Source organism: Nothoprocta perdicaria, unplaced genomic scaffold (genome assembly GCF_003342845.1).
Source record: "Nothoprocta perdicaria isolate Ctin4 unplaced genomic scaffold, notPer1 scaffold_2, whole genome shotgun sequence".
NCBI lineage: Eukaryota > Metazoa > Chordata > Aves > Tinamiformes > Tinamidae > Nothoprocta > Nothoprocta perdicaria.
The window spans coordinates 9,107,661-9,122,190 of NW_020455204.1; the positions used below are offsets into that span (position 1 = coordinate 9,107,661).

Sequence of the window (14,530 nt, forward strand, 5' to 3'; positions counted from 1 at the left end):
GCCGATAGAGGCCGGTAGAGGACTGCGGAGAGGGAAAGTTTATCACCAGCGGCACCAGGATGGACTTCCCGGCTGCCCAACCGAAACCCACGGCCGACGGCAAGATCATCTACTACCCGCCCGGAGTGAAGGAGATCACCGACAAAATCACCAACGACGAGGTTGTGAAGCGCCTCAAGGTAACGCCTTCTCCCCCGCACCTTCCCTCCTTCCGTCCCTCCCTCCCTCTCTGCCCGCCTGCGCCCAACTTTGGGCCCTAAAGTAAACGCTTCACCCGCGGCGTCCCCCTCGCCCGCAGAGCCGCTGCGTGGGCACACCACGCTCCACAGAAGAGGAGGAGCCCTTCCTGGTAGCTCCCCGAGCCGTGCCTGGTAGCTCCCCGCCGCGCTGCCTGCCTAGGCCTTTGTGCGCCCTCGCGGAGCCGGCCTGGGAGCAGGAACTGCCAGCGCGGGCCTGAAATGCCCCCAGGCTGCTGGAGAGAGGCCCGAGGTGGGGTTATCCTGGCCGCACGTGCCAGGCGCTGCACTCTGCGCGGTGAACTAGGAGGTTTCCAGGGGTTCTGGCTCGTGAAGCAAGCGTCGCCGCGCAGAGCGGGGTCGAGTGGATCCAGTTGAGGGTGGTCTTGACTGAAAAGGATAACAGTGTTTACAGAGAGGTGAGCTTGTGGAGTTCATAGTTGAATCTTGAAACCGTTTCATATGCAAAAACTACCTTGGACTTTGCTATTTGATAGAATTCATGCGTATTTCTTTTCAGATTTTCAATTTAGTATAACCGGTGCTTGGTAAAGTGGCTGAATTTTCATAAGCAAAAGGATTTGCTCTAAAAGCATCTTCCCTGTTCAACAGGGGACTGTGAGGCTTATCTCTGTTTCTTATCTTTTTAATCCCTGTTTCCATTGGTAATCTGGAATATTAAGTCATTCCGCTTGTATGGCACAATAGTATCATTTTTTTAACTCTGTGCTAAAAATTGAGATTGAAGTTAAGCATTGATCCAGTATTGGCAGGCCTCATTTGTTAGCACTGTGCTTTTTGGAACCGGAAGGTTGTTATAACGTAGAATTTGGTCTGGTGCCCAGGGTGGAGATGTAGAAATAAGTTTTCTGAAATCAAAAGTATTCTCACATCTTATTATATGGACCTCATCACTATAGTGATTGAAAAACATAGGTTGAAGAACATGAATTATGGTCTTGGCTAGTCAGTTAGTAGAACTAAATATGTCTTAACTCTTGAGCGTGAAGAAAACAGAGGCTTCAAAGCAGCTCGGCACATATCAGTTATTTCTTGGAAATGAGCCTCGTGGTAGGTACCGCATCAACCGTCTGTTCAAGGTACAAGTCTAACTTAGTATTTTAAAATCTCTAGTGGAATATTGACAGTTACAGGAGAAGAACTTAGAGTTCTGACAAAGCCTTTGAATGAAAAACAGTATGGAATGAGGAGGAGTTCAGTTTTGAGGTGTTCGTGCTAAATGTGTGTGCGCGCGCCTGTGTGTGTGTATACATATATATTTTTTTTTCTTCATTGGAGACCTTGGAATGGTGAGCAATATTATTCCTGGATATTAGAATTTTGAAGTCATGCGTGTGCGTTTCACTGAATTCACATCCATGTCTTGGGCATAATTGTCTAGCAAAGAGCAGTTGTTGCTTGATTTTAAGTGTAATTTTTTAATGAAGTGCTGTTAAGAATGACCTCAAGACTGCAGACTAAATTAAAATGGGAATGAGTACTTCGTTAGTGCTCCTAGTGTTACAGAAATTACAGATTTTCCCCTCCTTTATTGTACTATTTAATATGAGTTTAAAGGTCTTTTTGGTCAGATATTGCCTTCACTGATACAACATGAAAATTGGAAGTACTGTATTACTAACAACTGAATGGCAATTTTTTTTTTTGTATTTTTTTCCTCTATTATCCTATAGACATTTTATGGACATGTGGGCTATATAGATATGAAATCTATGTTTCTTTTTAGTAACTTGCTTTTTAAAACTAAATTCGGTTTTGCATGTCGGATAATGTTACGATGCAGTGCTTGAGTTGGAAGTGCTTGAAAAAGTGTTGTCCAGTTAAAAGATAGCTTTCATGTCTTTCTATACAGCTTTTGAGGCTACTTTTGCAAGACTTGAGGCTACTTTTGCAAGCCTTGAAAGTTCAAGAATTGATCCTGGCAACTGTATTTCTTTGCCTTTTTCCTAGCCATATATGACCTAGAGACCATTGCTCTGTCTCCTCTTTTTCAAAAGATCTGTGTGGAACATGTATGTTTTGACTGCTTATCTTTGGATCAGTCAATGCACGATTTTGTCTTCTGCTTTTTAAAGTCATGATCAACTTGGTTACAAATTTATGTCCATATTAGCCTTTTTTTTTTTTTTTTTCTGTTATCACATCTGTATTTTTTGCGTCCAGACCTCTTCTCGTAATGAAGGCTTTTCTTATTATTGGAACTTGAGATGTTCTGGGCACCTGTCCCAGAGTGCCTCAGCAGCAGCTTTTGTGCCAAGGACTTTTTAAAGATTTTTTTTTTTTTTTTAATCTTTTCTCCCCTCTGCTTGGGGTTATGGGTAATAAAATGTAGGCCAGCTTTATTTACGGTGTTTTGATATGGCAACATTATATTATTGTGTGATAACATTGGCACTGTCTTGAGTATGGCAGTGCATAGAATTTTAAAATCAACACATGCCTTTGGAATGCGAGGGATAGGAACACCTCTGGATTGTGTGTGTGTAGGCAGGAGCACCAGTAGTTCAGGACTGAGGTGGTTTTGGTGTGCTGCATGACACCGTGGAGCAGGACAGGAGGTTACATCTAATTTTGACTACTTAAGAAGCAGTTTTAATTATAGTGTGCCATGTTTGGAGACAAATGTCTGTTCCACAGATCCATTTAAGTTTAAGCAACTGGTAGAGAATAGAGGCTTACTGTGAAGTATTTTGGCTATAAAATATTTGATTTTTTTTTGTTGTTGTTGTTTTGTTTTAGGTGAATGTACCTCTGCAGTGCATCAGTTTAAGCTATGTAGCAATTGATTTCAGGGCTATAAAGAAAATTCTTGTCAATTCACTTATTACCTCTCCCCACAAACCTTACTATCTTTTATTAAATGTGTGGGTTTAGGTGGAAGGCAACAAACAAGTTCTCGGGCACACAAGTCTTTCTCCAGGCCTAAAATTGAATCAGCAGCTAAATACAAGTTGCAAACAATTGTACCATCAATATTATATTTCTTTAAGACAGCTGAATGTTGAAGGAAAAAGTTTTAGAAATTCACTTTCTACTTTGCTGCATTGCTTCTCTACAATATGAAGTGTTTTGTTTTGATGACTCTTAGATCTGGAAAATTGCAAATATATCTCATTACCTTGTCAAATTCCACATTTATATATTGTCAGTAAAATACTAAATCTCAGATACAGTTTTCTCTGGTCCTGAGAGACTGTTTTGATGTAGATTATATAAAATTTTGTCAACGTGATGGTTTAAAATAACAGCGGTATACTTATTATACATATTTATACACTTAAAATAGTCCTATCGGTTTCTGTTGGACTGACTTTGTAGGTAAAGCCAGGACTGCCGCTGAAAGAAGTGGCCCTGTCTGCTGCTTGTCTCTACCTCTACTTCATCTCCTCTCTATATGCATTTCTTTTGCCACCTGGTAAAACTGGTGGGTGAACATATCCAGGTTAAAATTTCATTGGAAAAAAAAATACTGTTAATTTTAGCCAGTTTCATCAGCTGCTAAAGATTCAAATTACAGAAAAGGAACTTTCTGAAATCTTTGAAAAGAGTGAGGGATTAAGTTCCAGTGTATATATTTTAGCAGAGTTTTCAGGCAGGATAAGAACAAGAGTTTGCATAATTAAAGAGTTTTATGGATTACGGTTTGTTGAAAGCCTGTGCAATTCTTTATCCCAACTGGGATTAGCATTCTGGATTTGCCTTTTTGGCAGGAGGGAAGAGGAGTGCCCTGTAGTTTTATGATTAGTCTTGCTGCCATGGTACCACTTTGGCAAGACGCTTCCTGTGATAGTTTGTTGTTGTGTTTTATTCATTAAATCCCTTCTCCCCGACCCCTCTCCTTTACGCAGCCTAGCCTGTAATTGTCTAGATTAGTTATCACTTCCAGTGTGCCTTGAAAGCCTTCTCTACCTTGTGCTAAGGCATTTTTAAATTACCTGATATGTATTTGTGCCAGTGCGAAATGAGCACTTCCTATCTTTCTTCTCGTTGTCTTTCTGTATGTTAATCTGTTATTAAATGTTGACATCTTTTTAGTTGGTTTCTTGGGATTCTGTCTTTTGGAAAATGATCCCCTGATATCACCACTGCTGCTAATAATTTATCATATTACATACAGATGTTTTTGGACATCTGCTGCAAGCTGTTAAAGTTAAGAAATGTACTTCTTTTCTTCTCTCACACTTTTCCAATGTATTTGGGCAAAGTTACTCTTTATCCACCCTCCTATTTCCACAAAAGTTAGTAGCTGCTCTTTGGGAATGTGTACTGCACTAGACAGACCTTTGATCTGACCTGCTATGGCTATCCTTATATGGGTATCTAAAAGGGAACTAAAAATATACAAATTACAGTGTTATTTGGGTATCTAAAAGGGAACTCAAAATATACAAATTACAGTGTTATTTGGAAGAAGAAAATCTGCGTTTCATAGGTTTTTTTTTTTTTTTCTGAGAGGAAAAATGTATACATCTGAAGTGCACTGGATAATTTTAGTTAAAAATACTGTTTGCTCGTAAAGATCTAGATGACGTGGGTATCTTCATGACTTAGACCTTTGACTTGCATTTACTTATGTGCTTAAAATTAAGAATTATAGAGAGTTTTGAGGAGGCTGTATAGCCTGGTTACAGAAATGATCCACAGTTAATTATTCTAGCACTTTAAAAACTTTCTTTAATGTATTTAACTGCAGTTTTTGAACTATTGCTGGCCACATAAGCCTAAAGCCAAATTTCTAATTTGATATTGCTCATAGTTTAATCTTTTTAATTAGTTTGACTCTTATAGCAATCAAGTTTTTCATTAACTAGGACAGGCCACTAGTCATAATATAAGAAATCTTTCTGATTTTTTTTTTTCAAATAGTGCAAAGTGTTTGCTTTGTAAATGTCCCAATTTTATCAATCCTTGGAGAAATATATCGTGTAGGTTTACCCAATTCCCTCAAACGTTACTTTATTTTCAAATTGATTGATGAGATTTTGTTTTTATTTTGTATCTGATGCTATTTATTTATTATTTTATTAGTGCTTCAGTAGTTAACAGCAATTTGACATGTGCAACGTCACTGAACATATTTACTTTGTTTTTGCCAGGAAACATTAGCAAAGAAGCCCCAACTGAAAAAAGAGAGTGAGGGGAAGCAAGTGTTGAATTTAGCATAATAGCTTATGATTGACCACAGAAATGGGCAGATAGTTCATAAGTCCTTATGGTATTTTATATGAAACCTCATGTATTGTATACTGTTCATGAGCATGAAGATTTGTTGTTTTTTTTTTCTCTCTCTCTCTCTTTCTTTTTTTTTTTTTGTGTATGTGTGTGTTTTTGAGAGAGAAAGATAAGACATTCTGTTTAAAAGTTGGGAAATTTAAGAGTAACTGGAGAGGAGAAAAAAAAAAAAGTAAACTTTTACATGCCTGATTTGATATGTATAAAATGTGACTTTTGAAGTGAATATGCATTCTGTTGGGTTTTCTGTCTTCAAAGTACAAATTCCTTTCACTTCAGTTACATTTCTGAGTGCCTACCCCTTCTGTGAACTGGACCTCATCGTGTCTACCTAGGAACCCAGAAGATGAAAAATTGTGTGTGAAGTTTGCAGGCCATTTAACAGTCATTGTATGGAAACTTCGTTATAGGTGAAAGAATAGCATACAAGTCTTAACCGTTTTAACATCTGGCACAAAATATTCCTTTCCTGCAATGTTCTCCTTCAGTTACAGCTTGCCAGGTTCGATAAATGAGAAAGGTGTCGGGGGGACAGCAGGCTGCTCTGTGTAGCAGTCATGACTAACTCCAGAGCAAGTCATCTCTGTTAAATGAATGAGACAGTGGCTTCAAGTTTAGAGAAAAAAAGTGCAAAAAATCACTTGGCAAATACTATAGCGATATCATGAGTGAGGAGGCTAAATAGAGGGTTTGAATAGGGCTTGAAAATTATGGGGTTGTTTGCATTGGAAAACAAAAGTTATGGTAACCTTTAAGGTTATGATAAAGCATACAAAATAATGACAGAGATGAAGAATTAGGGATTTCTGTGTTTGCCACCTTCTCCAAAAGAAAGAATATTCATTGGAACTGGCTGGTGAAACACAAAAACTGTTAAGGGCTGATTAATTCTCAGGGTTGTAGTGGAAGTTTGTGGCAAGACAGAGTTGAACTGATGTTGTCTCTAGTATAAGCATTATGCTTTAATCATACAAATCACTGTTATTTTCTGTGGGTGTGCCTGTTAGTGTGCAATTCCGTGATATAATGGGGGAGAATTCTTGTATATTTGAATATTTTAATCAAAGTTTGGATATAAAAATCCTTGACGTATCTCTGCATTCCTAAGAGGAGTCAGGATGTGTGAATTTGCAAAGCAGGACAGTTTTAGCCATGCTCAGAGTCTCATAAGCAAAGTGTTAATCTCACAACAGCTCTGTGAAGTGAAAGAAAATTTATCCCTTGGTTTGCAGACCATAAGATGAAGATAATTTGAGGGAAAAAAAAAAAGAGAAATGAAACATCATCTGAGTTTATTTTTCTTCCTTGCCTGCTTAATACCTGTGTGCATCTTCTGCCAACAAAAGTAAAAACCAGTAATTTAAATTACGGACAGAATATTTAGCACATCATTAGTTCACAGAATGTATTGGAGACATTTTTGTAGTTAAAGTATCCAGGCTTTTGTCAAGCCCCTGAGCTACGGTGTTATTCATATGTGAAATTCTTCCAAGATGCAATATCTTCTTAATCACCATTGTTACCTGGAAATCTAAAACACATGCTTATTACTGGTGTCACTCGGAGCAGTGTGTGTTTGCTGGCTGTGCAGCTGCAGTTAACTAATGAAGTCTATTCCCACTGCTCTGCTGACATCACGATCTGGCTGTTGCAAAGATGTCTAACTATGATGAAGTACTGCTAAAGGTAAACAAAGATAGGATTTATCCTAAGTATGTTCCAGCTCAGGCAGGCAGATTGAAAATTCTGTGATACCGCGACAGCATGGGATATCCTAAATTAATGTTTTGTTTATGTGAAACAGATGACCTGTTCTAATCTGGTGGAGATTTCAGAACTAGGGTGTTGGGATCAGTTTTGCGGCTGTTGTGGGGGAAATCCATTCAAATTTACAGTGGAACCCAGTCAGCCTTTTTGTTGTCTTAGTTATTCTCTCGTGGGTGCCCATTTGTTTCTAGCTGTTTGGTGGTATTGCCTAACCTTAATTGCATTCTGTTGTCTTCGATACATAGAGCCCGCCACCTTTTCCTGAAACAGGGACTATTCAGTGTAGTCATCAACAATTGTAAGACTTATATTACATTGTTAGAGTTGTACTTTTATTACCTTATCAGAAAATTGACTTGTATCTCTAGGAGATTTATCAAACTTTATTGAACTGTTGAAGCAGAAAAAAAGTTTTGTATTGGCAAAATGCAGTAAAGGTAGATTTAAGCAGTAAAGGTAGATGTATCTTGTAGATGGACAGGCCTATCTACAAATAATTTTGTGAATTGATAAGGACATTTAAGATGGAAAAGAGAGAAAAAATACATTAAAATATCCTGGAGAAATCACATAATTTGGGGATGGGATGTTTTGTTTTAATTCTCCGCTAGCTACAGCTGCTGAAAAGTGCAGAAGCTTAGAGAACAAAGTAGTTAGGCTGGTGGTCAGCAGTATCAACATTTGCTTGCGGTTATTGAGAGACTACAGAGGAAAGGGAATTCTTTATCTTTCTTACGGCTTTCTATGGAAATAACCTGATAGATCATCAGGGAATAGCTTTAGATTTCGTAGTTTACAGGGGTTCTTTTGTTGGTGGTTGTTTTTTTAATATTGTTTGATTTACTGCTGCATATAATATTAGAGACTGTTGAAAGACCAACTTTAACCTTACTGCAAACTGATGTTGTAAATGTATAAGAATTACCATCACTCAAAAGCTGAGAGAAAACATGTTGGTATTTTTGGTATTTTTGGTTTGCTTCATATACGTGGTAGGGTTTTGTCAGGACAGGTGTTTGAGCTTATGCTTTCCAATGCAAGAAGGCAATCTGATCATCCAGTCTGTTTGTTACTAATGTTCCCTGAAGTTATATTAGCTCAAACATTGTTGGCAGTTGAGCAAAGGTTTCAAAGATAACAAGATTCCTCTAATTGCTGCTGAATAGAGGCATCCAAATTGTGTCCATGCAATGGAAAATGGACTGGTGCTGTAAATGTCTCAAAGATGGTAGCCCATGGGCTGATTAGAACAGATAGGTCAATCAAGTAATTCAGGCACAGGCCTTCCAAATAGATTGGTAGAGGGCTTTGCATGATATAGGAAAATATTGCTATTTTTGTAGTTCAGATTTTCCTAACAGCTAGACCCATATGGCTTGATTGTTGTAATGAAAATTGCTAGTGTAATGTGATATCATAGAAAGAGTCAAGTAAAACTATATGTATAAAAGAAAAAAAAAAGAGAAGCTAAAAGTATAAAAATATGGTCCCCAAGTTCTCCGCTTAATGTATAATATACTTTTAAAAATAGATATTATATACACACTGTATATAATATATAGCTTACTATAGTTTTTTTTCTTTTCTGATTTCATTGTTCTGTTTATTTACACTGTTTAGAATCCTGTGGTGGTGCAAATACTGAAGTAAAATGTATGTGGTAGAAGAACACTTTTGCATGGATAAAATTTAATGTAAATTGCAATTTGAGCTTTGATTGAATTGTCTGATGTGAAACCATGTATGTCCTTAGAACAGTACAGATGGTATGAATTTGAAAACAAATTTGTTAAAATAGGTGGTTTTTCTTTGAAAAAACAAACTGTTTGACTTTCCTTGTGTTACCATTTTACTGGAAGGAAAATGCTGTAGGCTTTTTCCCTATACATTTTTTACTCTGCCTTCAGATGGTTTTATTACAGAGTTGTCATAGGGTAGAGTCTTGTTCCTTTGATGTAATTCTATGTTTTAACTATGTTCTTTCTCTGTTATCTTTTGCAAATTTATGCACATAATTATCTAAAATGGGGTGATGGTTCTCCATAATAAGTTTGTTATTGAAATTTAATAAAACTGTAGCCATAATTTACTGGGGAATTATTTAAAATTAAATTTTGAGGCACGTAACAATTGTTCTTGTGTTTCAAAAGACTAAAATCTTCACTGAACTCTGAGTGCAGTGCCTTTCTGTGGACTTTAGTCCTATAGCTGCATCAGTGAGAGTGTAGCATTTACCAAAAGAAAATTAGTTGATCGAAACAGTGAGGAGAATTTCAGAAACGATGCTCCTTTGCTCAGTGGCATAATGTAAGGTGGCTGGAGGGAACTGTAATTTTCAAGCTGTTGTAGTAATAAAGGTTAAATGAGGTAGGGTTTTTGGTTTGTTTGTTTTACTTTTGATGGTAGAATTTAATTCTGAGGGGGAGGAGGAAATGGATACCCCATGTTCCTTTGCCAGGTGGTTCTTCCTTAGCACTGAATTGCTACAGTTTTAATATTCAGTCACTTAGAATGCAAACAAAAAAGAAACTTATTTTTTGTGTCTCTCTCTAAAGATACACGCTTATTGAAAAACCTTGTTCAATCATTTTTTGTAAATACAGTTGGCATGTGTCACTATTTCAGCAAAACTTCTAATCCAGCTATTTTGTAAAGCCTCCGCTGCTTCTCTAACTGGTGAAATTCCAGTAGCAAGAAAAGAAGAACTATTTTTGCATGTGTGAAATCAATAAATTAACATCTAGGAGTTGTATTTGTGAGCTGTTAGTGACATTTTTTTTTTCCTTAGAAAATGCATATAAAATATAAAAGTAAGCATATCTTTACAGCCTAGGGGAAACTGTGGAGTCTGGAAATTAGATTTCAGCTTTGTTCCAGTTGGAACTAGTAGTCTAGTCTATTTCAAAATCATGAGAATTTTGCTTGTAGGAAGTGGGAGAGTTCACCAAGCACTAAAATTACATCTCTGTAGAATATATGCTTATTGGTACAACTGGAAGTAGGTCAGTTGAAAACCTAACAGGCTTTTTAAAAATCTCTTTGAACTGATTCTGAAAGCCAAGTCGAATGCCGTGTTTCTAAATCTCAGCTGGGAAAGTGGGGGTATCACGTAATGTTTTTCAGTTATGCTCTTTCAGTCCTAGCTTTAATTTCCCCTTAAAAGTTACAATACCTCCAGTCACATTACAAGTAAAAAGGCTGCAATGTATTTATTCGTTTTAATTTTGATGTCTTTACCAGTTGTTCGTGGTATAAGTTCTTGTGCAAATTGGACCATTCGGGCCTTTGTTCCATTTCTTCCTCAGATTAAAGCATATTCACCCTCGAGTTGCAGCTCCATGAGCCACTTCTTTTCCAATGCTAAAATTGGTCTCTGATACCAACATGTATCTCTGAGGATGAAGGTCCGCCCTACAGCTGCAGTGAAGCTGGTTTAAGAGAGTTTTTCAGGGACTCTCTGAAACTGTCCTTGTCTCCTGAGAGATTGTAAGATGGAACTATGCCCTAATTCATACTATCTTTAGCTTCTTTACTCATCCCTATTTCAATGCATATGTCAGCTATGCTGAGTTTAAAAGTTTCTGCCATTATTTTATTTAATACCTATTGATACTCTGGTTAAAAGCCCAGCATATCATGTAACATCCACGTAGAACTGATTTTATAATTATCTGATCACTTCCCTATTTTTAAAATGAGGAAAATACTGGTTGGAAGCATTTCTAGAGCGTTTCTTGAGGAATCTTTTTGTCCCCTGTGTTTATCATCATCATTGTCGGTCACTGGAAAACAGAACTACTAGCAAAAATAATTTCATCAGACAGATGAAAAGGCAGAGGATTAAGAAATGACAGGTTAGTTCATCAGTGTTGTGAATCAGCTTTGTAATGTGAACTGACCTGCATAGTCAAAAGCTACTTAGTTTAACTAAAAATAATTTAAAAAACATGCAAGGCCTCTTTACAGAATGCCAGAATTGTGTTTTGGAAACTTGCCATTCTGATACTGTTGTACTTGGATACTTGGAGTACTTCAAGCTACTGCTGCTGCCGAAGAAACCAGTTACTTGAAGGAACCGGTTACTCGTCTTCCCGTCTTCCCTGCAGCTGCCTGTGCTCCTCAGGGCATTAGGCGCCAGCTCAAAGGCATTTGCCTCTTCAGAGTCAAGAACACTCAAAGTTGTGAAGCGAGTGAAGACCAAGAAGAGAAAAGTGAACAACAGAGATGTGTAGTAATAGGTGGCATTGAGAAATCAGTTTAAGATCCATACGGAGAGTGACCTGGCTGGAGAAGTGATTGTTTTTCAGCAGTGTCACTCACTGTTCACGTGAGCACTGGCAGATGGGTGGGTCTCATGGATGTAAATTGATCTTTGCTGCCTTGGAGTTGCACCTTAAGACACCTCCCTCCCTTATTTTTTGAGACAATATGTCTCTTGTTTCAGAGGGCTACTAATTAACCTGCAGTGAATGAATAACTTCCCTTCTATGCCTATAAAAGAAAGTAAGATACAGAGCAAAACGTTTTCTGGCTAGAAACAATTGAAATCAATGTCATATTTTTTATGCAAATATGTGGTTTGTGTTAGTGCCGGTAATTTAGAGCTAGCATGAAAGTGGGATCCAAAATGAATTTCCCAATATTTTAACCAATGTGATGCCTTGATAGGTCTTGCCATTAGTGTTCACAAATGATTATTCTCAAAATAAATGGATTTTGTATTGGAGTTCAGAGTTGAGGGGGACACGTTTAGCAGAGGGCCCTTAGACACTTCTCCTGACTAGGAATATTTGATTCCCTATTTTCTGCCATTACCCTCTTTCTGCATTTTTAAGGGTTTAATATTTTTGTGTTTGAGACTTTCCAGGCCTAAAGTGAAAGATCTGGCCTCCCTAAGCCAGACGTTTGCAGTTCTGCAGCAGCAGTGTGACAAGGGAGATGCTGCCCTTGATGCTTAGGCTGGTCTTTTCCTGCTCTGCTGTCCCAGCTGCTGAGTCTTGTGGGCCATTTGAACCAGAGAAGGCGGTACAGGCCAGTGCTTGTGAACTGATTTGTCTTCATGCTAGCACTCTTTCTTTTTTGTTATTATTTTCTTTTTTTTTTTCCCCTCAGTAAGGCCTGCTGTAGTCGGTTGTTATTAAACAAAGAATTTTGCTAATTGAAACATACCTGTCTATTGGGGCATATGTTTGCACACACATGCACACTTACAGAAACATTTTTTTTCCAGATAATCACACATTCAGAAAAATTGTGTTGCCCAACAGATAAGTGCTATAAATAGCTTTTTTTTTTTTTTTTTAATAGCCTTTTTCCCCCCTGAGGACAAACCAATAAAATACCAGCTATGGAATCTCTCCTGTGTCATCCTAAAGCCAGCAGTAGTAACACTCTACAGGACTTATAGGACAGATAAAACAAATGAGTTTACTGTTGTGCATTAAGTTGTTGTTCCATAATTATTCTTAGAAAGCAAAAACACTCTTTAAATGTTACTAATATAGTTCACGTTTTGTATGCTCTTTGGGGGTCTGAGGGATATGAAATACATATATATATATATATATAAAGACCATAAAATCAGGCTGCTTTTGAAAAATGTGTGAACATAATTTTGTTTATTCTTTGTAGAGACGGTTAACAAAGAGTTCAAACTTCTGTGGTGGTATGTGCACTAAAATTCAGTAGCTGAAAAATCCTTGCCAACCTTAAAACTGAATTTTGTGTGTTGTTCCATTAGCAGTTTGCTCTTGTGAAAAGTTTTGAGAGAAGAGCTGAATGGGAATGTTGCCAGAAGCTGCTGAATTTCATCCGATTGTGAATGTATGGATAATATTGATTATACAGATTCTAACTGCGAAATAATTTGATTTCATCTCTTGTTATTGAGTGGGTTTGTAGTTTGTTGTTTTCAGCTGATCTATTCCATATTATTAAAGCACAATCTTTATTTGTAATCTTTGGTTCAGAAAACTTCAGAATAATGCATAAACATGAGTGGGAGGATCTGCCTTGCATATCTATTCATCACTCTGCAGCCTCTTGGGATTCCTGACTTCAGTCTGTTTGTTTGTGAAGAAGCTCTGAACACCTTAAGTGAATCTTGTTTCAAAATCTATAACTGTGTTTAATATCTCTGGTATATTGAAAACTCGTGAGCATTTGTGCTAACATAGCATTCGTGACCAGTGGATCAAGTGTTCAGTGGCCTGGTAGCTAAGAAGGTACCTGGGATCTGTTGGTCATAGACAGCAGTGTCACATTACCAAACCTCCTGTGTTCCCCTGTGAGAAATTGCATAAGGAACCTAAGTGAAGGCTCATATCAATCTTTCTGTAAACTGTCTTTTCTCTGCCTTAATTCAGACAAGAAGGTGCACAGGAGTGCCTCGGTGAAAATGAAGGCAGGTGTCTTTCTGCAGATCTAGGGAAGGTGGTCTGGGCTTTCTGGGCTTCTCTGCGGTTGCTGACAATGCGATGCTGCCCTCTTGCCCAAGAGGAGTGCTAAGTGTCTGCTGATAACCAGTGGTAACCTTGTTCCTTGAAGGATTTATTCAGTGATGGGAAAAACAGCTTTCTTCTACTTGACTTCTCATATCCTGGCTCTCCGAAGAATTGTGTTTTTTGTTGAAGTCCTCCTTAACATGTAAAAGCAGCTCCTAAGCAAATTCAAACGAGAACATCCAACCTCGGTGTGAACCCTGTGCAGATGGCCCAGGACCTGATTCATGCGTTACCACCTAACCTTTCCATCAACATAACCTTGTGCGTGAGCGGGAAGAGCTCTGACAAAAAGCAGATGATTAAAGCAAAGCTGAGCTTGATGGTGGGTACTAGGGGACAGCAAAACCCACCTTATTCTCCGTGTCTTTAGTTGACTTTGCTGGTTGTATCCCAGTACTGCTGTTTTTCAGTCTGTAGTATAGGGCTGCATGTAGTGTTAGTGAGGAATCTGTCAATAGTAGTACCTGGGACTGACACTTTGTGTCCTCTTTACTTACCTGGGAACTTCAGCATTATCCTGATCTTAGTGGTTAGCACTAGTGGGCTCCACATCTGGGCTAGAACACTGCCATTAGTCTCATCTTGAATGCATCAGCATTTTAGGGATATCTAATGTAAACACTGATGCATTTTGCTCAATAAAATAAGCTACTCGGGCAGCAGCACATTGTTGTCTCTTCCTATGATAATTTCCGAGGAATTCATAGTCAAATCAGTGGTCTCAGCCCTGCTCTTTAAGTTGCTAAATGGCTTGGGCTCAGTGTCTGGAGT

The 14,530-nt window shown here is 38.0% G+C and overlaps 1 protein-coding gene across 2 annotated transcripts in view; it reads left to right on the forward strand.

The window, feature by feature from the left end:
• The first annotated feature begins 8 nt into the window (after positions 1 to 8).
• PDS5A (PDS5 cohesin associated factor A) overlaps positions 9 to 14,530 on the forward strand; it is a 74,935-nt gene continuing 60,413 nt past the window's right edge. The window contains exon 1 of one of the 2 annotated variants that reach the window (XM_026037535.1): positions 9 to 179. In XM_026037535.1, the coding sequence (XP_025893320.1) occupies positions 60 to 179 (120 nt within the window). In that variant the 5' untranslated portion in view covers positions 9 to 59. The remainder of the gene's footprint in view (positions 180 to 14,530) is intronic. The other variant, XM_026037536.1, reaches the window with a different exon arrangement.